At 39.7% G+C, this 23,399-nt stretch overlaps 1 protein-coding gene across 2 annotated transcripts in view; it reads left to right on the top strand.

The window, feature by feature from the left end:
* Positions 1 to 352: 352 nt before the first annotated feature.
* Positions 353 to 23,399, top strand: part of LOC121459077 (hepatocyte growth factor-like) — a 64,880-nt gene continuing 41,833 nt past the window's right edge. Inside the window, exons 1-5 of one of the 2 annotated variants that reach the window (XM_041668587.1) lie at positions 353 to 547; positions 7,325 to 7,490; positions 11,822 to 11,934; positions 13,389 to 13,503; positions 19,120 to 19,247. In XM_041668587.1, the coding sequence (XP_041524521.1) occupies positions 460 to 547; positions 7,325 to 7,490; positions 11,822 to 11,934; positions 13,389 to 13,503; positions 19,120 to 19,247 (610 nt within the window). In that variant the 5' untranslated portion in view covers positions 353 to 459. Of the gene's footprint in view, positions 548 to 7,324; positions 7,491 to 11,821; positions 11,935 to 13,388; positions 13,504 to 19,104; positions 19,248 to 23,399 lie in introns of both variants that reach the window. The other variant, XM_041668586.1, reaches the window with a different exon arrangement.

Genomic DNA, 23,399 nt, shown 5'->3' with positions numbered 1-23,399 from the left:
CATTTTCCTGTTCAAACGGGGCGAATTGCTGTTGTGCCTGTTCCTTGACTTAGCTATTGGGCTGAGCCTTGCTCCTCCCTTCTCTGCTCGGATAGGAGCCACAAGGATCTGGAGCTTGGGCTTCCAAATTGCAGCTGGCCTCGGGCCAGGTGACCTTTGCTTTGTAAGTTTCTTTGGGGGGGGGGGCGGATGGAGTGCGTGGAAGGGGGAGCTGGGTTCTGTTGGGTGTTGGGGGGGGGGGGGGAGTTGAGGAAAGGAAGGGGCTGGAAGAGAGTAAAGGGCTGTTGTTAAACAGTTTCTTACCGTAAGAGGGAGTTCAGACCTGGATCTTTCCAGTTAATCACACAACAAACTTAGCTCATCGCAATAAAAGCAGCTCAGAACCGACCGGCTCGCAACAGGATTCTCTCAGCCCGGCATCTCCTGCAGAGGGATCAGCCTGCTCGAACTGCAAGCGTGATGTGGGGGACCAAACTTCTGCCGGTCCTGTTGCTGCAGCATGTCCTCCTGCACCTCCTCCTGCTTCCTGTCACCATCCCCTACGCAGGTAAGTTTACTTCTGCTTCACGGAGGTGCTTGAACTCTCCTGCGGATCCGGCTCTTTCCTTCCAAGAAGCTCTCTACGCTGCTTCCAGCATCCTTTCTGAACTCCATGTGTGGTGCGGGGCTTCCTAACCCCTCATTATGCTTTCTTAGGCATTCCTTTCTTTTTGAAAAACATGTAAAATGATAATTAGCATCCCTCAGCGATACCCCCACCCCCATGGAGCCCCAACTCATTTAGCCAAGCTGTCCGGAATTACGGGATAGGAATGAAGTGCTAACCCTGGCTGGAACTTTGCTGGTTTGGCCAAGTTTTTTTTTTTTTTTAAAAAAAAAAAAAAACAATAAAAACGAAGACAGACTTTGGCTTGAAGAGGGGAGAGTGATAGTCCATCTAACCGGGGACCCACGATTTCCCCAAAGGAAAATTTCCTATAAGCGTCCCTCCAGTCAACCTCCAGCTCCAAATTATGACATTGCGCAGGTCTCCACTTGGAGGAGGTAGATTAAGCTCTGAGTACATGCATGTTATAAAAATGAAACAGAAAGCTTTTCCTTCCAAGCTCCTCTTCTCTCGGGTATGGATGATTGCCCTGGATGCTGCAGGGCGGGGAGGAACCACATCTGTGGCTTGTATGGATGCAGCAGAATTGTCCCTCTGTCTTCGCTTGGTTTGTAGGTTGGGGAGGAGACCCTTGGTCTCATTCAGATGGCCTGAGTATCTGGGGGGTCTCAAATGCTGGTAAAGGAGGTTTTCTCTTAGTAGCTAGAGTGGAGGACACATCTGTATCTATTGTGCCATTGCTGCAGTGGCTGCACGGGGGTGCCAGCAGGAGAAGCTGGGGAACTTTAGGGTAGGTGCAGGAAGATAAAGACTGTAGTGAGGGCCTAGACAGCAGCTAGGTGACCTTTTAAAAACAAGAGAACAAGGAAATGGCCTCATAATTTAAGATAAGTTAACTATGACATTTATCACACCTCTGATCTAGTATCTCAAGTAATATAAGAAGTAGCTAGTGCTAATAAAAATATTGAACCCACCTGTGTTTTTCTGCCTTGGGAAGGGACTCCTTTTCAAAGAAGACACCTTGGAAAGTGTCCTTTGAAAGGGTGTAGGCAAATATTCCTGAAGAAGTGGTGGAGAACTTAGAGAGGTGTCATACTAAGGTAGACCTTTAAGACATTGCTAGGTTGGGGTGTGTGTGTGTGTGTGTGTGTGTGTGTGTGTGTGTGTGTTAGAATTAATTTTGATCTTGGTCCAGTTTGTTGGTTTCACTTTTCAAAGGCTGAAATGTTGTTGCCCCGAAGTGTGGTTCCCTGAACTCAGCTAATGCAAGACCTCAGTTTGGAAAACTCAAACAGTAGATCGACCAAAGACAATGTCTATTCTTTTGGCGAGCATTACATGCTTTTGGCAGGAGGTAGACATTTGTAATTATATTTCACTTTGGCTAATGCTAAGATGACTTTGTTTCCTGAGTATAGAGAGAGCAGTCTGAGAGAGTACCAGCGGGCCAGGAGGGGGATGTTGGCAATTCCAGATATATGCTATGAATAATTCCTAAAGTGGGCGATACTAACATCGTCATCAAAAGAGGGCCCATCTTTGGTGTGTTTTCAGCTTTGTTTCCCCAGTCTCCTTGTTTGAAGTGACTTCCAAAACGGAAACAGATAGCTTTTTTTCCGGACATGTGATGAGAGTTTTGCTCAATGACTTTCCGTGTGACGTTGAATATTTACTGTGTAGTTGTTTCTTGAGTGGCTATTCCTCTGACAGCAAGCAGGTCCTCTAACATGCTGAGAGGCAGTCGTGAACAGAAGATGTCATGGAGATGCTTCTTAAAGAGGTTTCTTGAGAAATCTTTGGTGTGGATGATGCAAGCGGTTTTGATAGCTTATCTACTACATAGCATTCCCACCTCGTCCCTCACACTGAATACTGTAAGCATATGTGGAATACTCCATTTAAGAAATTAAACATTAAATGAGCACCTGTTGTTCAAGCATCTTAGGAAAGGCAAATATGATCAGATGGGAGAGGAATTGTGTTTGTTGAGCTATAGTGCTAAGAAATGAAGCTAAAACTCACTTAGGCCTAACACCTGCATTCTTCAATCTATTTGACATGTAAAAAGCAGGGTTTGAACATCTTAAAAGTTATCTTTGTTAACTACGAACTGACCTAAAATTTCTGAATACTAAGTGAATGGAAAATGTAATTTTTCTCTTATACTAAAGCTCAACACTGCAATCAGTTCAAGCATACTTATGAAAAATCGTTTGGCTAAGTGAGAAAAAGGAACCAACATTAGCAAAAAGGAAAACAAAACATTTTATTTTTTGTATTAGAAAATGTTGATACAGTATAATGGAGAGTTCTTTACTTTAGTCTTCAAGCTTGGTTAAAGATGTTTGTCGTACCTAAGTCAAATATGAGAAGATGAGCTATAGCATGATGGGTACTGTGGTAGTATTGTTTCAGGAGTTGCCTGAATCCCAGAGGTAAGAAAGTGTAAGAGATGCTTCAGAAAGACTTACAGACAGCAAGGGAAGATCAATTCTAAGGGCTGGTATACTGCATTCCTAGTGGGAGTATAGCCTGTGTTTGGAAAGGGAAGATGGGACAGTATGACAGCCTTGTATGTCATGTGAAACCAAGGGGTCTCAGTAGTGAACATCGGAGGGAGCACGTGAAAATTTTGCATGCACAGGACACAAATAGCTGCACTTCAATGTGGTTACTTTACTTACTCTGTAGAAGGGAGTTGCAGCCAGAGGGGGGCAGAGGCGAAGGAGATCAGGGCAGGACATCTATAATGAGGAGTCCCAGAAAGGAAGTAGAAAGAAGGGGAGACACCCATGCTTACCTTGAACACTCTATCCAGCAAGTCTTCAGGAGAAAGGTTATCACGTTGCTTCTCCGCCACCAGTACTCAGTCTAAGCTCTTGATTCTCACTGTCTTTATTTACCACGAGATTAGCTACTCCAAAAAGGGGGAGCATATTGCTGCCAAAGAGTGAAGTCTGAGTCCTAGACAGTAACAGTGGAAAGTGTGACTTCTTTTTGTGATCCCTGTCTTTAGGAGTTAAAATTCTCTAAGCGCAGCCATTGCCCCCATCAATTCTTTGTACACTTTCATCTTAATGTTTTGCCAGTTCAAACTGTTAATCACTAATCATGTGGGTAGTTTTCTTCAGTTACGGGGAGCCAGGCTCCTGCTCTTTCCACACCCTGCAAATCCTTCCTTGGCCTGGCTTGCCTTTGAAGTCCACTGTTCTTCCACACAGAAGGAAATATATGAGGTACTGAGAGAAATGAGCTTTGGGTCCAGGGGCCGTGAGAGAAATGCATCTTTCTGTGTCTGCCTTCATATGCTTGACGCTGCTTTCTGTGTGCAGATTTCCACCAGGATCCTGGTGATCTCGGTTCTAAAACAGGGACTTCAGGTTGTGCAGGAAATGTACCTTCCAGAATATTTCCCTAAGCTGAGAAAAGAGAAAGGAGCAGAATTAAAAATACAGGAAAGCAGACATATTTGTAGGGCTCTCTTACCCTTTGATTTCACTTCAGTATTTTCTTTATGAACTTTAACAGACACGATCAAAAAATAGTAGGTAAAATACCTGTTCCAAACGTATTTTGAGTCCCCACCCTCTCCAGGTTAAGCCTGGCTTTTTAATTGTTTTCAGTAAACCAAGCATCAGTTGCTACAGGCGGAAGAGGCAGTGAAATCTATTTTCAGCAAAGGAATTCCATTTTCAAATGCTGATTTTGAGTGACTTCTGTTTTGCCTTTTTTCTCTTATTGAAGAAGTAATTAATTTTATAGACGCAAGAAGTTAATGATGTATACGCACTTTGAACTTCATATTCTGGAATAATTAGTGAGTGATCTAGTCTAGAGACTGAGTTCTGAGGGGAAGTTCAGGTATTCCAGTTTCAGGGGACTCCTGGTATCTGGCTCTGATTGGTTCTTATTAGCACTGAAGCTCTGGGGCTGCTATACTACACAGTAAATCGAGATTATAGATTTACTTATTTTTCAGGACACTTTTTGATCTGTAGTCAGGCAACCTCTCCTAGCAAGCGAGAGTAGCTGGTTTTATGAGGCAAATTCATGCACTGACACAGTTCAGTAGGACAACTGGGGGTCTCTAAAGTTAATCAGCGCCTCCTTTCCACAGATCAGTCTTCACTCTTTTATAGCGTTGGCCAGCGGCTCTGTTCGGATTGATAATTACTAAAATAAATGCCTTAGGAACTTAATGCTTATCAAAGCTATTTTGAAATTACTTTTGTGTTTTTAATACGCTTAGACACATACAAAAGCACATTGTACATAAGACCAATGCTATATTCTTAGTTGGCAAAATTCACATATATACATATATATTATACCTATATATGTGTGTTATATATAGGTATAGTATATATGTGTATATATATGTGGTTAATTTTGACAAAAGCTATTTTTAAAACAAATATTGCTCAATGTAAGCTTCTACCACCTACAGGAAATGCTTAAACTTATAAGGAAACTTAAATTATCTTTATGGTATAAAATATTTAGGAGCACCAAAGAAGTAGTGAAATAAGGCCACAGAGAGAAACTCATGATGGAAAAATTATCTCTCATTAACAAGAGTCAATGATAGGAAGGTCAATCTGCCAGTATCATGACTTTCTTTCTTGTAAGAATAACAGTTGTGTCAGAAATTAAATGATAAAATTTCAAAAATAATACCAGAACTCCAAAAAACCATTTCATTGCAATTTCTAATTGTATTCATAATATTTATTTAATGAATATAACTCAAACAGCTCTATTGATTCATTTAGCCTTTTTATTTATAGACTGAACAATCAGTATCTTAAAATTTCATGTAATTACACAAAGTCAATTGGCAAGTCAGTAAAAATTCCAGCTTCAGCTGCCTGTCAATGTTATGCAAGGAATTTTGACCCCAATTTCATGAAATAACATACTGATAGATTATTTGATTGACTTTATGTATCAAGGTTTTGTTTAAACGAAATCTCTGACATCATAGTCGTTATATCTTATAGCCCAAGGGACAACATCTTTGCAGGGGTGAGTACCAGTCTGTTGGAGTCTGTGTTCTGGAGTTTTGCAAAGAACTCAGACCTTGGAGAAGTGCATGTTGACTTCAGGTTAGGATAGACATGAAGGAGCAGCATTTGCATCCTTAGCCAACCAACCGGTGCCAGTTGCTGCTGGCAAACAGGATGATGCCATGCTGGACACTGCACTCCGGGAGCCATCTCTCCAACTTTCCCGAACAGAAAGCTGCACCCTCCTTTCCTGACATACTTCCCAACATTTAAGGAGAAGGAATTCATTTCCTGTGGCAGCATCCAAGCTTCTCTTCAACTGATAGCTCTGAACCAAATCTCCAGGAAATGTTTACAAATCCCATGTCCCCATACATTCTTAGCAATTCTTAGATAAAGGATGGCTGTGTGGATGGTTCCGGGTGCTAGCTTTGAAGCTGGGCCTCTGCGTTTCCAGTCTGAGGTCTTTGAAGTGCTCAGTTCATTTCTCCCTATGTCTTTACTCACCTCCCGCTAAAAATGAGTGTATTAAACTGCCATTGTCTTAAGGGCTATTAAATAAGCGGATGTGCACATGTGCATGATCCCACACTTGTTTTGCAATTGCTGTGGTCTAATAGATGATTGGTGCAAATGAGTTTGGACAGTATTATAATGGGGTACTTTGGGGAAATTAAGAATGAAGCAATAAGCCTGGCGGTAGTGGTACATGCCTTTAATCCCAGAACTGTGGAGGAAGAGGCAGGTGGATTTCTGTGAGTTCAAGGCCAGCCTGGACTACAGAGGGAGTTCCAGGACAGGCACCAAAGCTACACAGAGAAACCCTGTCTTGAAAAGCAAACAAACAAACAAACAAACAAAAAAGAATGAAGGAATAAGTTCTTATTATTTTCAAATTATACATAAATTTAAGATCTTTATGAATTGTTGGTTCTTTTTTTTTCAGGTTTATAGTAAGTTTCATGCTCTCTAGAGGTCTTGCCCCTTCATGAAGAAAATTGGTATCGCTACATTAAAGGATAAAACTTGACAGACATTTGATTTACAGTGTTTGGATTGCTCTCAATACAAATTGTTTCATGAAATTGAGAAATAGTGTCCCAAACACGGAATACATTCTTTTTGCACAAAACTAAGAAGAGAGGGGCTAACATACGTATAGTATAGTATGAAGCACTTAAAGAACAAGTCAGAAGAATTTGTCCAGTGCAAAGTTTTTAGTGAGAAGTTTCTCACGTGCCTTTGGAGAGATTTACCTAGTTAGCAGTGTGGCTTCTATAAGGAACCACTGAGAGGAGAATGAACAGTTTAATTACAAAGCATCCATGTGCCTCTGGCAACTATGTTTTATTCTGTGTTGTCTGGAGAACATCATCTCTTTAGGGTGAGCTTTGTCCCAATTTTGAAATAATTATTCTTTAAAGTTGTTTATTCTTTGGGGTGAACTTTGTCCTAATTTTTCAATGCATCCTTCATTTGAAAGGATGTAGATTAGTGGATTTATATAGCAACTATCTGTTTTTACATAATTATAGTGTTCTTCTCTCTTTCTCCTACACATCCTCATCCAACTCTGTCCGACCCCTAGAGGTATGCTATGTTGTTCTACAAAATCATTATTTTGAAGACGTTCCTTAAGACATTTCCCCCTCTATAAATATTAAAAACCTTTCTTTCATGTTGAACTATTTAATTTTTGCATTAATAGAAGGACAGAAGAAAAGAAGAAATACACTTCATGAATTCAAAAAGTCAGCAAAGACTACTCTCACCAAGGAAGATCCATTATTGAAGATTAAAACCAAAAAAATGACCTCAGCAGATGAGTGTGCCAACAGATGTATCAGGAATAAGGGACTTCCGTTCACTTGCAAGTAAGCCTCTTCATTTTCTTTATTGAGTAATTTTCAAATAAAGTAAGTATGTAATAATCATATTATCTCTTCCTTTTTGCTAGTCAATGCAATGGGTCCTTTAGAGTAAGTTTGAGCCTAGCTTTAACTCATTACAATAGCAGACCGAGCTCTCAGCCGATGGAAACCGAATGAGCATGCGCGGCTCTGAAAACTGCCTTTCAAAGTAAACAGTTGCATTGGCTATGAACTTTGAACAATTAACTTGGAGCTAAAATTCAACTGGACTGAATTTTATCTCTCTTTATTTTTATTTTATTGTGTGTCTTGTTTTCTTCCGTAACAGAACACTGCAAGGATTTTCTGGGTAGGAACTGGGCAACAGCCAAAATTTCCTGCAACTTCTATCATCTCTGTAGGGATTTCAATAAAAAGTGTTGATAGACTCATATAAACCTAGAGCGACTGGTGTCAGCAGCACAGACTGCTTCAAAGAAGTTGGGGAGGTGATGATAAAGCTATGGCGGAGAGGAGTGGAGCCATTCCGAGGCTCGAGTGGCTTCAAGTAAAGAGGGTCTTATCTTTTGACAGCTCCCTTCTCACTAAGAATTCCCATCGCCTTGCCAGTGATCTCCAAGGCGAAAGCTTACAACCTTGAAATAACACGGTGAAAATTTCATCCGAAATGGCAGTAAGAACATTGATTTCCTAAGCGAGGTCTAGTGGTGCACTCTTAGAATCCCCAAATGAGGAAGTTGGTCATTTCAAGTTCAAGATTAGCCTGGGTTACAAAGGCATACAAACACACACACACACACACACACACACACACACACACACACACACCATACTTAAAAATCTGTTTTGTTGGTTTATTTTCTAGTGTCCCTTAAAAAAACACTGGGTGCTGAAGAGATGGTTTGGTGGTTAAGGATACTTGCTACTTTTGCAGAGGACCTGGTTGGTTCCTAGAACCCATATAAGAGACTTCCCTAACCCCCCCCCTACCCGACACCTGTACCAGTTCCAGGGTATCTGATGTCCTGTACTGGCCTCCAGAGACATCTGCACACATGTGGTACACATTAATTCCCTTGAGCACATTCATATAATCTGATAATAAATAAATCATTAACAAGAGATGATGTAGCTGGGATGTAGCTCAGTGTTGGTGAGCCTGCTTGGAATGCATTTTATAGATGGTATTAAATATGATATTTTTAAAGGCATTCTATGAATGTTCAATTCTTGCATATTCTGCATTTTGACAGTGGCATTTTATGAGAATACAGAATTCAGTGGTTTCATGTGAGCGGTTTCCATTTAGTGTTCGCTGTTTCAGAGAAATGAGGATTATGGGCCCGTAGGGCGGGACATGGTCACAGAAGGTCTTCAGCAGACTTGGGCAGAGGAAAGACTATCTCTTCTGTGTTTTCAAAGCCAGCTGCCACTCCCAGGAAGACATTTCCTGGCAACCACAGTGGGAACTGGATTTGTAAACTTGTCCCTAGGATAACTGGGTTTCAGGCTGACTTTTGTGTATAAGCCTTGAGATTGGGGAAAATGAAGCAGGAAAGATTACTCTCAACCAGTGTTCAAGCTGCATGAATGGATGGAAATGTTTTATTGGCAACTGGGCTGGCATTGGGTCGTCTCTCCTTAGAGTTGCAATGTAGGGGAAAAGCAATAGAAGAAGCACATTTCATTGTGAATATTTAATGGAGAGCTTGAAGATAAGGATGAGGTAAATTTAGAGAAAAATTCATCGCCGGGAATGTCATGGTCCCACACACTTCACATAAAGGAATACCATAAAGAGCCTATGCTGTTATAATCGGAGAAAGGAAAGGGTCTATACATTGGAAATCAAAACAACTTTTCTGACTGAAATTACCTTAAAAAATATCTAAAGTATTTTGTGGTATTTATCAATTTGTTTTAGTTAATACTTTTAGTAAGCAATGTGAAAAGCAGCATATTAGCTGCAGGAATAATGGGACACACGTCTTCCATAAGAGTATGAATTAAATTGTATTGTCTAATGTTAATAGTTTTGAAATAAAATGTGTATGATAAACCTTTTATGGGAGTATTGACTTAGAAACATAGCACCTTATAGTTAGATGTCCATTCTATTTAGTAAATTTCACATTTTATGGCTCCCCAAACAAGGATATTATATGACAGTTTCCAAACATTTCACTCAGATTCTTCTTTTTTAAGACACTATTTGGGCTTGGTGACTTGCCTAATAGTTTTTTCCTCAAGAATTTCTTGTATGGTTAGAATATATCTCAGTCACGTCCAGTCCCCAGTGCTTCCAACTCTTCTCAGGCTTCCCAATACATCTTGCTCTAAAATTCATTTCCTTTTTTTTTTTTAAAAAAAAAAGTGCCCACTGAAAGACACTTAAGGAAATTGTAAACATCCTTAGTCATCAGAGAAATGCAAATCAAAACAACTCTGAGGTTCCATCTTACACCTGTAAGAATGGCCATGATCAAAACACCGATGACAGCTTGTGCTGGAGAGGATGTGGAGTAAAGGGTACACTCCTGCATTGCTAGTGGGACTGCAAACTGGTGTAGCCCCTTTAGATATCAGTATGGTGATTTCTCAGAAAATTAGGAAACAACCTTCCTCAAGACCCAGCAATACCACTTTTGGGAATATATCCAAAGGATGCTCAATCTTGCCATAAGGACGTGTGCTCAACTATGTTCATGGCAGCACTGTTTGTCATAGCCAAAATTTGGAAACAACCTTGACCAAAGAATGGATAAGTAAAATGTGATGCATTTACACAATGGAGTACTACACAGCGGAAAAAAAATGACATCTTAAAATTTGCAGGCAAATGGATGGAGCTAGAAAATATCATTTTGAGTGAGGTCACCCTGACTCAGAAAGACAATTATCATATGTACTCACTTATAAGTGGCTTTTAAACATAAAGCAAAGAAAATCAGCCTATAAATCACAATCCCAGAGAACCTAGACTAGAATAAGGACTCTAAGAGAGACAGACATGGATCTAATCTACATGGGAAGTAGAAAAAGACAAGATCGTCTAAGTAAATTGGGAACATGGGGACCTTGGGAGAGGGTTGAAGGGGAGGGGAGCAGAGAAAAATGTAGAGCCCCATAAAAATCAATTTTAAAAAGTGCCCACTGAGTTCAATTCGTGGTACTTATCTGTGCATGACTTGGCATCGTCCAGTGAAGCATAGGTAATCTACTAGTGGCCACACCCCTGAAAGAAAAGTGACCCTTTCTCCCTTAGCAGCCATCAGCTGGCCATAGCTCTTCAGGAGCCAATCATCATTCCATGCTGGAATTTTCAACTGGCTTGGTCTTGTGTGGGCAGCAAGAGCTGCTGTGAATTGCTATGTGGAACGGCCAGGTTATGTTCAGGGGTGGCATTATTTCACAGTACACCTCCCCATCTCTCAGCTCTTACATTCTTTCTTCCCCCTTCTCTAGAATGTTCTTTGAGCTGTGAGGAGGCCAGGTTCCTACAGTTACTGTTCTCAGTACTTCAGCGGTTAAAAAGTCTGTGCATTAAGCACTGTCTACTTTGATAAGAAACTTCCTTGACCGAGTGTAAGAGCAGCACAAAGCTATCTGTTCCAGGAGCCTGGGGACTCAGCCTAATGCAGCTAATCATTCTAGCTTTTTTATTGCAAGACTGAGGGGGAAATCTAAATCTCTCTCCATGCTAGGACATGAATTCTACTGACCTATATTCCTAGCTATTTTATATATTTTGTTTTGTTTTGAGCCAGGGTCTTGCAAAACTGTTCATGTCTGCCTTGAACTTACTCTGTAGTCTATATAGGCTTTCAATATATTTCTCCAATCTCAGCATCCCTGTAGCTGGACAAGGGCTACATCATCAGGCCCAGGGGATGTGTTATTTTAAGAAAATATTTGTATATTATAAGCTTTGCATGCTAATGATGATACACAAATGCAATCACTTGCATATAACTAAAACCTTCTAACTAACTGGACACTTACAAAACTATTAAAAGTCTTCAGAAATCATCTAGGTAGTTGTTGTATGCAATTTTGGGACCTTCAGTTTTTCTACAAGTCATTGTGATTAAATTCAAAACTTTCCACATAGTGTTGATCTGGTTTTCTATTTGATACCTAAAAAATTGTTATTTTGTCTTTCCTGTTTGTTCCATCAAAATTAGGAACACACACACGCACACACCACTGTATTTTAATATGCAATAATGCCCCATTCTGTATGTCCTCCTTGGTAAACCATGTGCCCATTAAGAACGAAAACCAGAACTGTTGAATTGTGCTATTCTTTTTTTTCACTCAGCTGTCTTTTTCAGGGCCTTTGTTTTTGATAAGACAAAAAAACGATGCCACTGGTTCCCTTTCAATAGTATGTCAAGTGGAGTGAAGAAGGGATTTGGCCATGAGTTTGACCTCTATGAAAACAAAGGTAATGGCCTTCTTTCTAAGCACTACATGACAAAATGAAGGGTAATCTCTACACTTGCATTTTCTCGCCACTAGGTCTTCCCTGCTGGTGTCCTGGTCAGGTTCTGATCTGTGACTCAGTCAGTTGCTGATTAAGGCAGAAGAACCTGGTGCCTTGACTATGATTGTTGGGACACCGCGTTAGACGGAAGGCTGTGCTTCCCAGATTTCCCTTAATTATCTCTCTTCCTCCTTAGCTTGTTTTTTCTACATTCATTTTCTGATGTGTGATTTAGGTTATGAGATCAGCATACCCTATATTGTGGCAAATTTTAAGATTAAGGTAGTATTTTCAATTATAACAACTTTGTGTGGCTCATCATAATGGTGGTTGGCACAAAGATTTGGGGGAAATAGGTTGAGTTCATGTATGCATGCTTTAAAATTATTTAATTGAACAATTGAAATTGTTAATTTGTCTATTATGTGAAATTATATATGATATAATATGTAAATATTTCCACTGTTTAAAAGCAAAAATATACCAATGTGGTAACTATAGAATATTAGATATGCTTTTAACAGGTTAAATATTTCATCATGTGAAATAAAAATTATTAATTGAACTTCTGAAATGATCCTTATTTTATTAATTTTTTGTAAGAATCTATTATAGCCTTGAATTAGAATATTGATGCCAAATATAGACACCTCTATGCCAACTTACTGGATCTTTAAGCAAAAGCCAATAGTAAGAAACAGAACAATTTTTACATATCCCAATAATTTTACATATCTGAAGTCTGATTTGTCACCAAACAGGAAGTCCCTCTATTCAGTCTTCCTCCAGTTGACTAGCTGCAAATCTTCTTGTCTAAAGCTCACATGCTCCTGTTTAGAATTCAGTTCCCTGTGCTAGAAGCTGGTGTTCTTTAAAAATGCAGAATGATAATTGACCAGCGTAGTCATTTCACGCCGCCACCCAAATACACACACAGAGAGGTAATAGCAACCGTGAAACCAAACAAACGCACACGACTTTGCTGAGCTAGGAAAGACAGATCAGTTTCACGTTCTTACATTTTATTTCAGAATTTAAACTAGATTCTGGAAGTAACCTAAGTTTTGTTTTTAATATTTTCTTAGGTGTATTTATTCATCAAGCCACAGTGGTCTACCCAGCGGAGTTTGTAAACTCATTCAATTAAAGGATGAAGAATAATCTCTGTGGTTAGCTTCTATTATACACTCAAAATTAAAACATGACTGCTTGACTTGCTTGCTTTGCTTTGCTCTGAAATGTTCTACTTTTAAAACACTAGTACCAGCTTTACGCGACTTTTCAGTGTCGTTGGAAACGGTTTGCATCAGTCAATGACTCACGTGCATAAGTGGATTCTTATTTTTCCTCTCCAGCGAGCACAGCATGTGCTTCACGGAGTTCTAAACGTTTTTCCCCTCTCTGTTAATCAATAGACTATATCAGAAACTGCATCATTGGCAAAGGAAGCAGCTACAAGGGGACAGTATCCATCACCAAGAGTGGCATCAAATGTCAGCCTTGGGGTTCCATGATCCCCCATGAGCACAGGTAAGAACAGCATGGGGAAAAGAGGAAGCAAGCTTGTCTGTTTGCAAGTGAACAGTTAGTTACTCGTTAGTCCTCTGGATCGTACAGCCTGCCACCACCGCTCAGTCAGTTTGCTGACCTGCACAAGGCCAAAACTTACACAGATTATTATTGAGCCATCAAAAGATTCACAGATTTATTATTTAAATATGGCCTAGCATTTTTTTTTTTAACCGCAGTGTCTCAATTTGTTATTGAAAATGATTCTCTCTGCTTTTTGCCTTTGAGAGGGTACTTTGAATTCATGGGAATCCATGATTTAGACCTCACAAAAGGTGTGTTTAATCCTTGGTAGAGCTCGGCTTTGGCTGCGTGTTAAAATGACTCACTGCAAACCTTGGAATGTCCCACTACCAAAGTTACAAACAGATCGACTGAACTAGATCCTTCAGAGTAGGGGTGGCGATAATGGTCCTTGATTGGCTCTGAAGGGCACACGACACTGGAGCCCCTTAGTCAAAGCTCTCTTGCCACAGATTAACTGGCTTGCTGGTCCTATGCCACCTGTTGCTGAAGTCATGAGAATCTTATGTGTAGATTACATATCTACACTGAAGAGAACTTTATTCACTGTAGCAGAAGAAAAGTATTTGAAGATCAATATTCATAGGCTTATGAGATTTTGATCATCATGGAGGAAAAACATCAACATTTTACATGCACCAGAGAATCAAATGTCCAGACCTATTTCATAAATAGTCTCAATAATAAATAGTTTGAAACAGTTCTATCTGGTTAGAAACTTCAGCCGAGGCTTAAATTTACCATGTTACACAGTTAACTCGGTAGACAGTTAACCTGATTTTTTCGTTTATTACTTAGACAAATAACACAGCACATGGCTTTATGTTCCTAGTTACGTAGTACAAACATATCCCAAACAGTCTAGTGTTTTCAAGGCAGTTTCACAGGAAACCCAGAATATGCAGCAACCTTCCAGCATGAGATCGTGAGTCTCCCTGTAGTATGTGCTTTCTGACTTGTCTGTAATAGCAAAATGTGATTCCTTTCCCTTGATGAATACACATTTCAATCCTTTCTACATCAAAACTTTTTATGCATTTTACATAACAACCACAGTTCCCTCTCTCTCTTCTGCTCCTCCCTACCTCTCCCTCCACCTCCCATCCACTCCTCAGATAGGGTAGGGCCTCCCACGGGGAGGCAACAAAACCTAGGATTTCAAGTAGAGGCAGTACCAAGCCCCTCTCCTCTGTATCAAGGCTGACCGTGGTATACCACCTTAGGGAGTGGACTCCAAAAATCCAGTTCACGCACCAGGGATAAAGCTTGGTCCCACTGCCAGAGGCCCCACAAAAAGACCAAGCCACAGAACTGCCACCCACATTCAAAGTGCATACATAGTTTAGTCCCAGTCAGACTCCCCAGTTGTCAGCCGAGAGTCCGTGAGCTCCCACTAGCTCAGGTCAGCTGTCTCTGTGGGTTTCCCCATCATGATCTTGACCCCACCTTGCTCATATAATTATTCTTCCCTGTCTTCACCTGGACTCCAGTCTGATTACAAGGGAAGGTCAGTTCAGGCACCCTCTCCCCTATTGCTAGGAGTCATCCTTTTGGATTCCTGGGTGTTTCCCTAGCCCCAGGTTTCTCCCTAACCCCATAAGGGCTCCCTCTACCAAGGTATCTCTTTCATTGCTCTCCCTCTCCGTCCCTCCCCCAAACTGACCCATCCGGTTCCCCCATGTTCTTATCCCCCTTCCCCTCCCTCTTACCCCCAACCTTCCAGTTCCTTTCTACTTTTAAAAAGCATATGCTTCCAAGATTGATTTTGTTTTGGCAAACATATATGAGTTAACCAACTGAAGTATAATATAAAAGTTAGGTTGTCCAATGTGGTAATGAAACCTTGGGACTTTGCCTGACGAACCCTAGCTAGTGACTCTCCAAGTTGATCAAGTCGGTAGTAGTATTTCAATAATAGGAAACGACGATTTTCCGAAGTAATTTACAACAATTTTAAAAGAATGCCTCTAAAACATGATATTGCCTCTAGATCAGAAATAATACAATGAATTTTGTTCTGCCTTATTATAGGTGTGCATACTGAAGAAAACTCATGGGTTGATGGTTAGACCAAACTTTTCACTAGCAAAGAAATCCGATCAAAATCAATCCAACCTTAGACCAGGAGAGTTCTAGACTCAGTCGAGGTTTTATTTTAACCCGAATTCTCTATGATTGTCATTCTCTGCTCCAGGAGTAAATGTGAAATGAATCTGTCTGAGAACTGACTTTCCTATCCAAGTAGATATTGTGCCAAGGAACATAGGCATCTTATATATTATCCAAATCCCCTTTTGTTTAAGGAAAACAATACTTAATTTTCATCAATTAGCAGTTTTGGGGGGCTAGCTTCATGATAGCTTAACTCTGTAAAATGAGGTGGTAACTAAAGTTTAATTTAAAAAAGAAATATGTTTTTGCCTAGCAGAGTGATTTATTGTTGACTTTCTAAACTGAAATATTTTACAAATGGCTTAATGGAAAGATGATGATAGATGTTGAAATTAGTACAAAAGCTTCACAGAGAGTCAGGTGACCTGATATCTACATCTATATCCATCACTGGCTTCCTAGCATTCATTAATGAAGCAGATGATAGAATAGATCAAGTTTTCGATGAACACAGTTTATATTAAAAAGCAAAAAAAAAAAAAAAGAGGGAGGCTAGCACCCAGAAGACCTAGTTTATGGTTTAGAGTATATTTGGACATAACCCAGTTTTAAATATTTCTTCACTTATCTCTCTTAAACTTTGCTAACAGCAAGGACAGAGATAAAAATAGTATCTGTGTGAGTACCAGCTCGGTACAGACCCCACAGGCTGGCACAGGCCTTTAGTGTGACGAGTTCTCATAAACATTTGTCTAATGAACACCTATAAGTGAAAGAGCGGGTGAGGCTTCATACCCTGGCCAAGTGTGGGATGTTGAGGATGATCAGCCTGAACACCTTGTGACACAGAAAAAAGCCAGCTAGCTTGGGGGAAGGTCAAAATCACCAAATAAAGAAATGAGAAGCTCTTTAACCTCTATGACCCAAAGAGGAATTTGATGTCAATTGACTCATAATTATAAAAACAAGAACATCTTTTCCCTTCATTTTCTGACTTTAACTCCAGTGAGAATTTTTTTCTTCTTTTGGCCGTGTTCCTCGCCCGTCCCCTTCTCTCTTTCCCTCCACCCATCCTCCAGCTACTTTCTACTTTTAAAAGAACACTTTCTAAAATCTCTTCCTTCTTTGGTTAAACTGGGCAATTTTATTTTACGATTTGAAACTTTTTTCCTTCAATTGAAAACAGATATTTTTTTCTTACACAGTGCATCCTGATTATGGAATACCCTTCTCTCAGTTCTTCCCCACCTCTCCTCCCAGGCAGATCCTCCCCACCTCCTCTCATCCAGTTCTCTGAAATCACTAGTGTCTTCAGTATGATATTGTTCTCTTGACAAACCTGTAATTAAATAAATCATTGTCTGGGGAGCATCATTCCCACACCAACCAGGTGATAAGAATGTATGATACGGCGATGGCTCATAACTAATATTACCACTGCCTTTTCCTAATGTAAATTTACAATAGACTTTTCTTAAGTAAATGTAGTTGATAAGTTACTTCATCAAATATACGAAGTGAAAATCAGTTTTATTTCTGATAGAGAGGTATTTTGTTATAAATTTACTATGAAAATTTGGAGAAGTGCTAATCAATGAAAGAAAATATATTTCAGGCAATATTACAAACACAGGACACAGACACAAAATTCTAGAATGACAGGACTACAACTGAGAAAAGATAAATGGTTTACTTTTCAAAATCGATTCTTGTGAAGGCTTTAAAATTATAATTACCTTTAATTGCACTATAACTTCCATCAGTCACATGACCTAATGTCTTATTTCTATTTCCTTTATTTAAAATGCTGGCGAAGTAAGGATATGAGCACTTTAGGGAGCTACACCTTGCAATTGCTTAATTCTTACAATGCTAGTTTGGTTCCTTGCCTATGTTTAGTAATGTCTTAGATTGGCTATTTAATTTTTGAGCACCAGTTTATGTCTTTGGAAGGCCTGACAGTGGCATTCCTTCATGCTCAGACAAAACTTCCTATTGTGAAATGTTGCTTGGAATAGGATGCACGCCAGTAATCATTCTGTGGTATAACATCTTTATTTTTAAAACGATTTCTCTCACTTTCCTTTTTGCTTAGTACATAATAACTTTAAATGTAGTGACTGATCTTTCAATTCATGTCGCAGACCAGCCCTGGATAATCAGCCTATCTGCTTCCCAACTATCATGTCGCTGGATAGAAAACTCATTTGGATCATATTTAATGTGAGACTTAGATCTTTATAGCTTGTATTCATGCACAGAAGTGAGGTCAATAAACGTAGAGACATCTTTTAGCAAAAGCCCAGTTAACTACTAAACTTGTGACTGGGTTGAAATGTTTTTACTGGCATTGCCTATTGAAGAATGGTCTTCTGTTGTGATGCTTTGTAGTGAACAAGTAAGGTTTCACTACTGTAAGCATTACATACAGAGACTGCTTTCTCCTTTTCTCTTGCTGGAGTATACTCCTGGGTCACAGACTACCACTAGATCTTTAGATATTTTTGGTGAAGCTATTAAATTGATCTCAATATACCCAATGACTAAAACTGAGAACACCAAATCTCAATCTCAGCCATTGTTTTCAAACCTTTGGAAGAGAATAATCCATTGGCTTCCTTGTTACGGCACTGACAATGAGTTGGGTCTCTTAATTATTGGTGTCATTTGTCAAGTGTCTCATCATCTCCTTGAAGTTCTCAAAGCAGCCATATGAGATCTAAGTTCTTATAAGTGCTGGGTTCTTAGTGAATTACTGAGCAAATGGTTCAGAGGGGTGAAATTATTTGCTGGGATCTCACAGTTGTTATGAGAAAGAGTTGAAAATGGTACCTGGGCTTATTTTGATACTGGATTCTTGGCTCATGCTATGTCATCAATCTTTTCCTCAACTGTGAAGAAACAAGGTGTATTTGTGTGTATGTGTGTGTGTGTGCATGTGTGTGTGTGTGTGTGTGTGTGCATGCGTGTGTGTGTGTGTGTTTGAGTGAGTGATTTCCCTCCTGAGGAAAGCAATATATAAGCAAATGATGACCCTAGATAAGCAGTGTAAGGTGAGGTCTAGAAGTCAACTGCAGATATGTGGCTTAAGTTTTTCTAAGTCAGAGAAATTGTTACCTGTGATTTGGAGTGTTGAAATTGTATTTTATAAAACATGATTATATTTCAGAATATTTGGGCTTGAGGAAATTTAGAGGCTAGGAGTCACTGATTTGATGTGGGATACAGATAGTTCAGTTAGGTAAATTTTGATGAAATTCAAGTATTTAAGCGTATTGGAAATAGCAAAATTAAAGTACATGCTAAATTACATGAGTAGATGCTGCTCTACTTTTGGGGAAAGTATACCCAGTAACTAGTATAATTAATAGGCCCACACTAATGTTGCATGCTCTTATACTGTGATGATTATCATTTTAAAACTAGCTTTTTGCCTTCGAGCTATCGCGATAAAGACCTACAGGAAAACTACTGTCGAAATCCTCGAGGGGAAGAAGGGGGACCCTGGTGTTTCACAAGCAATCCAGAGGTACGCTACGAAGTCTGTGACATTCCTCAGTGTTCAGAAGGTAAATGAACCTGAATACCACGTGGGGCACTACCTGCCCCCCGTGTATAGAACTGTAATTCACCTTAAAGATTAACAGCAATGAATCAGTTACAATGAATACGCTGTTCATTCAAGTGCAAGCATAGATAGTAATGGGAGCGTTTTCTCACAACATATCACAAACTTGGCGTCAGCAGATTCATGCAAGGTAACAGCGCCAGTTACCAATGTGAATTGCAACACCAGCCTGGAATAATCTTCTGTGAAAAGGAACAGTGGGCATTTACTTGTTCACGGAAGCTCGCCTACCTCTAATTCTGCTACCATGGACCCCCTGAGAGGGCCTAGAATCTAGGCCAGCCTTTGGGGGTCGTGTATCAGATAGTATTTACGTGATGATTCATAACAGTAGCAAAGTGACAGTTATAAAATGGCAGCAAAATAATTTTGTGGTTCGGGGTCGCCACACCATGGGGAACTGTGTTAAAAGGTTGCGGCATTAGGAAGGTTGAGAACCACTGCCCTAGATAAAACTGTCTTTGATTGATAGTCTTGGTGCTGTCCATCCAGCCCCTGTTTCTGAAGAAATGTGGTTAAGGCTGTTTTGAAGCCACACAGCCCAGACTGGATAGATTCAAGAGATGATATGCTGGGGTTCCCCCAAACTCAAATTTCCAATTTATTTTGGGGGTGACTGCAACCACGCGTAAGGCATGTCTGCAACTCAGTGCCATTCAAAACGGTGTTTGAAAAGATCAAACTGGGGTCCCACGCTGCCTGGAAGGCGAGCACCTTAGCCACTTCCTGCACTGTGTTCTCACTGTGAACATGTTCTGTATTCCCTTTTGCACTGGAAAGCTGGGTGGCCAGCAAGACGGTACAGAGATCATTTGAGCATTGTGTACGGTTTCATTTCTCTCAGTCATCTGACTACAGGATTAATTGGGTTTTTCAGTTCTGACAAAGCTCCTATGATTTCACAAATCCAGACGAAACATGAATTAAATCATTTTCAGATTTATTAGGATTTTGAAGTACTTGGGGAATGGAAGAGACCTCTGGAATTCTGTCTGTTTTTATAGTAGGATGTCATACCTGTTTATTAATGCAGTATTTTCTATATCCTCCATGAATATCTATTCTATATTATGTTGCTATTTATCACGGAAGCAAAGGTGTTGTTAGCTCACTGTCATGGAGAAGGAGAATATGTTTGTCATTGGTTAAGTTGCAGCGCTCGAGTTCATGTGCTAGACAGTGTGTCTCTGTAACCTGCTCCTCTCCATCCCTTGTCATACTCTGTTCCCTCAACATCTTCATTGTTTCCTTTCCTTTTAAAAATAATAAACGCATCTGTGATAACATTATGAATAAGTCTGTTTTGTACGAATAAGTCTGCAATGCATTCTGGTCTCTAAATTACACATGAAAGAACATAAATCTCTAGGCTTAGGGAAATCTCCGCAAGCATAATTTTCCGAGATTGAGAATCAATGGCAAGTACATTTACTGCTTTCGTTTGGTCTGAGAAAGTATTTCAGAGGGCAGGTAGTTTGGTCCAAACTTTGTACAGCCTAACTCCCGCATTCCCTTCCTAGTTCTTATTGGGATATGATTTTCGTTCCTCGTTCCCCTTTTGCAAACACATTGACATTTATTCTCAGGGGTGATGGCAAATATAAGTGCTAGAAAAGAAGTATTTTAAAACACTCTTATTTTTAGCTATGCTTAGGAGGAAATTCCTTAACATCCTTCAGCAGTTTGAGGTCATGAAACATCTCTTAGAGGAGACCATCGTCCACTGGTGTGGAAGACGTGTGTTGTTGTCATTCACGATGTCACAGAGCGTGCAGATAAGTGCTTTCTGGAGGTCTGATAACAGCGGAACCGACCTCTAGAAGTGAGTGCACACCTGCCCTATTGACTAAACATGCTCAGGCATCATGAGTTGAACTGGGAGATTTTAAATTCAAGCTAAAGTGAGCTAAGTTCTATGTGGATTTTAATGAAGAAAAATTCAAAATAAGCAGTTTTGTCCGTACACCCATGGACCATAGAACTACTCATAAAAAGGGTATTAAACATGTAAAACTGACGTACATATGATGTGACTAGAAACACGAAGGAGAACTCTCAAAATCCACTGAGCTTAGACGATATGATGAACTGGCTGTCTGTTATTAGGTTTCATTTATTAAGTGGTAAGTGGCAAAGATTGCCTCATTACGAATGAGTTAGTAATTATCAAGTAGCTTTATAATTTTATTATTTGAAATAATAAGATCCTATGATCATATTTTCTTCTGTAGTTTTTAAAAGAGGGACTACTTGGACCTCTAAGAGGGCCTGTTCATTTTTTACCCCCACAATGGCTTTGCCTCCTACAACTTAACATTAGTTTTCTAACTTATACCTAATTAATTTATTAAATATTACCACCATTTACTGCTTATTTGTTCCTGTATATGTTATTAATTTTGTCTATACTTTAACACCCAAGAAAAACATGTCTCCGAAAGCTATTCCCTCAAACACATAGAAGTTTCGATCCTATCACACGGTGGGGTCCTGCTGCCAGCAACATCAGGGTCTTCTGAGACCATATCACTGCTACCCAGTCCAACCCTGCTCACCAAGGGCTTGACAGTGAAGGAGAGCTGAAGGTGACTTTTATGCAATTTAATGTGGAGGCAGATTTATCTCCCACATTCGTTCTGGAAAGTAGTCGTGCCATGTAGTCACGAATTTCATCTGTGTAGCAACTTTTTCCTAATGCTGTTAAACTCGAAGTCGGAAAATATTTTATAATAATTCCCATAGGAATGCTTCCAAGAAAATAGTTCTATTCCATTTTAGAATTGGCAGATATATTATTACAAGCTGCAGAAACAGTTTTGAGCGGTACATTACAATGGGAATAGGTAATCTACTTCTCACTGAATACAAAGGAACAAGCGTCAAGAACAGTGCCATTTTCATTGAAAATATCAGAGCTTAACATCCTTTAAAAAATGGAGAGCACTAAATAAATTTGTTCCATTCAAATGAAAGCTGAACTACTACTAGCTGTAACCTATGTGAAGCATTTTGGTGTGGATGACAGCGTCTAAACTGAACACCCTTCTTCGTGACGCCACCCTCCTTCACAGTTCCGGTGCCTATTGACTGTATCCTGCGCAATCTTTGCATCACATGCAAGGAGCAGAATTGGTCCTTTGTCTTAATTCATGAATTATCCTATAGGAAAAGAAAGTAGATGGACACTCCAATACATGGATCATATATTCAGACAGTTAACAGTGAATGTCCCATTATGTTATTAAAGTAAACATTTCAGAAGAAGAGACCATTTTAATGTCACATACCGAAACACTCCCAATATTTATTAGGCAAGAATCCAGCAGATAAATTAATTTTAACATTAATATCTTTCCTCACTCCAGCTTAAGTTAGATGATCAGTGCTCATGAGATACAAATGATGTGTTTGGGGAAGCCAGACGGCTTCGTAGGAGAGCCATGCCATGATTTATTCCACAGGATGCTTGCTGTGCTACAAATCAACCTTCTGTTTGAGAAATCTCATTTGCAGCTAGTTGATGGGCCTCAGTTTTCAGTGTGACTTGAGACCAGCCAGAGGTGCACAATTAATTAACCCACAGAGCCATCAGTATGATCCTGCATAATTAGATCAGCTTATACATTTTTAAAGAGTGGGCGCACGGAGTTCAGTAGCAGGTCATCTTCCGTAAGGTAAGAATGTTAGCTTGCCCACATGCTCGGCATGAATTGCTACTAACAAAATGGAGCTGTGATTACCTATAAATTTGCGTGCAAAAGCTTGTGTTCTTAAGTTGTAGCTGACCAATTGTTTGGTTGCTCTCTTAAGTATGTCAGTTCTTAATGGATATATTATACCTGCTTAGTTTAAGTCCCAAGATCGTATGCGTGTGTGTAGAGATGGCAGGCGGAGTGAGAACCACTAGTGTGTTCGTGATACATGCTCTAAGGTCTTACACTGTAGTTCAAGGGGAGCAGTCTGCGAGGGTCCATCTTATATTTCAAATTTTTATGTATTTTTGAATAATTACCAAAAATTAGGCAGCATTATGTCCTTATATTAAATCTGGATGGAATTAAGTTAAATATAATATAAAATACACGTTACATTC

Source organism: Microtus oregoni, unplaced genomic scaffold (genome assembly GCF_018167655.1).
Source record: "Microtus oregoni isolate MIOR12 unplaced genomic scaffold, Mior012 000018F_ref0000195, whole genome shotgun sequence".
Classification (NCBI taxonomy): domain Eukaryota; kingdom Metazoa; phylum Chordata; class Mammalia; order Rodentia; family Cricetidae; genus Microtus; species Microtus oregoni.
Note: the sequence above shows the minus strand (reverse complement) of the source record. Positions and strands in the feature narration are given on the sequence as shown.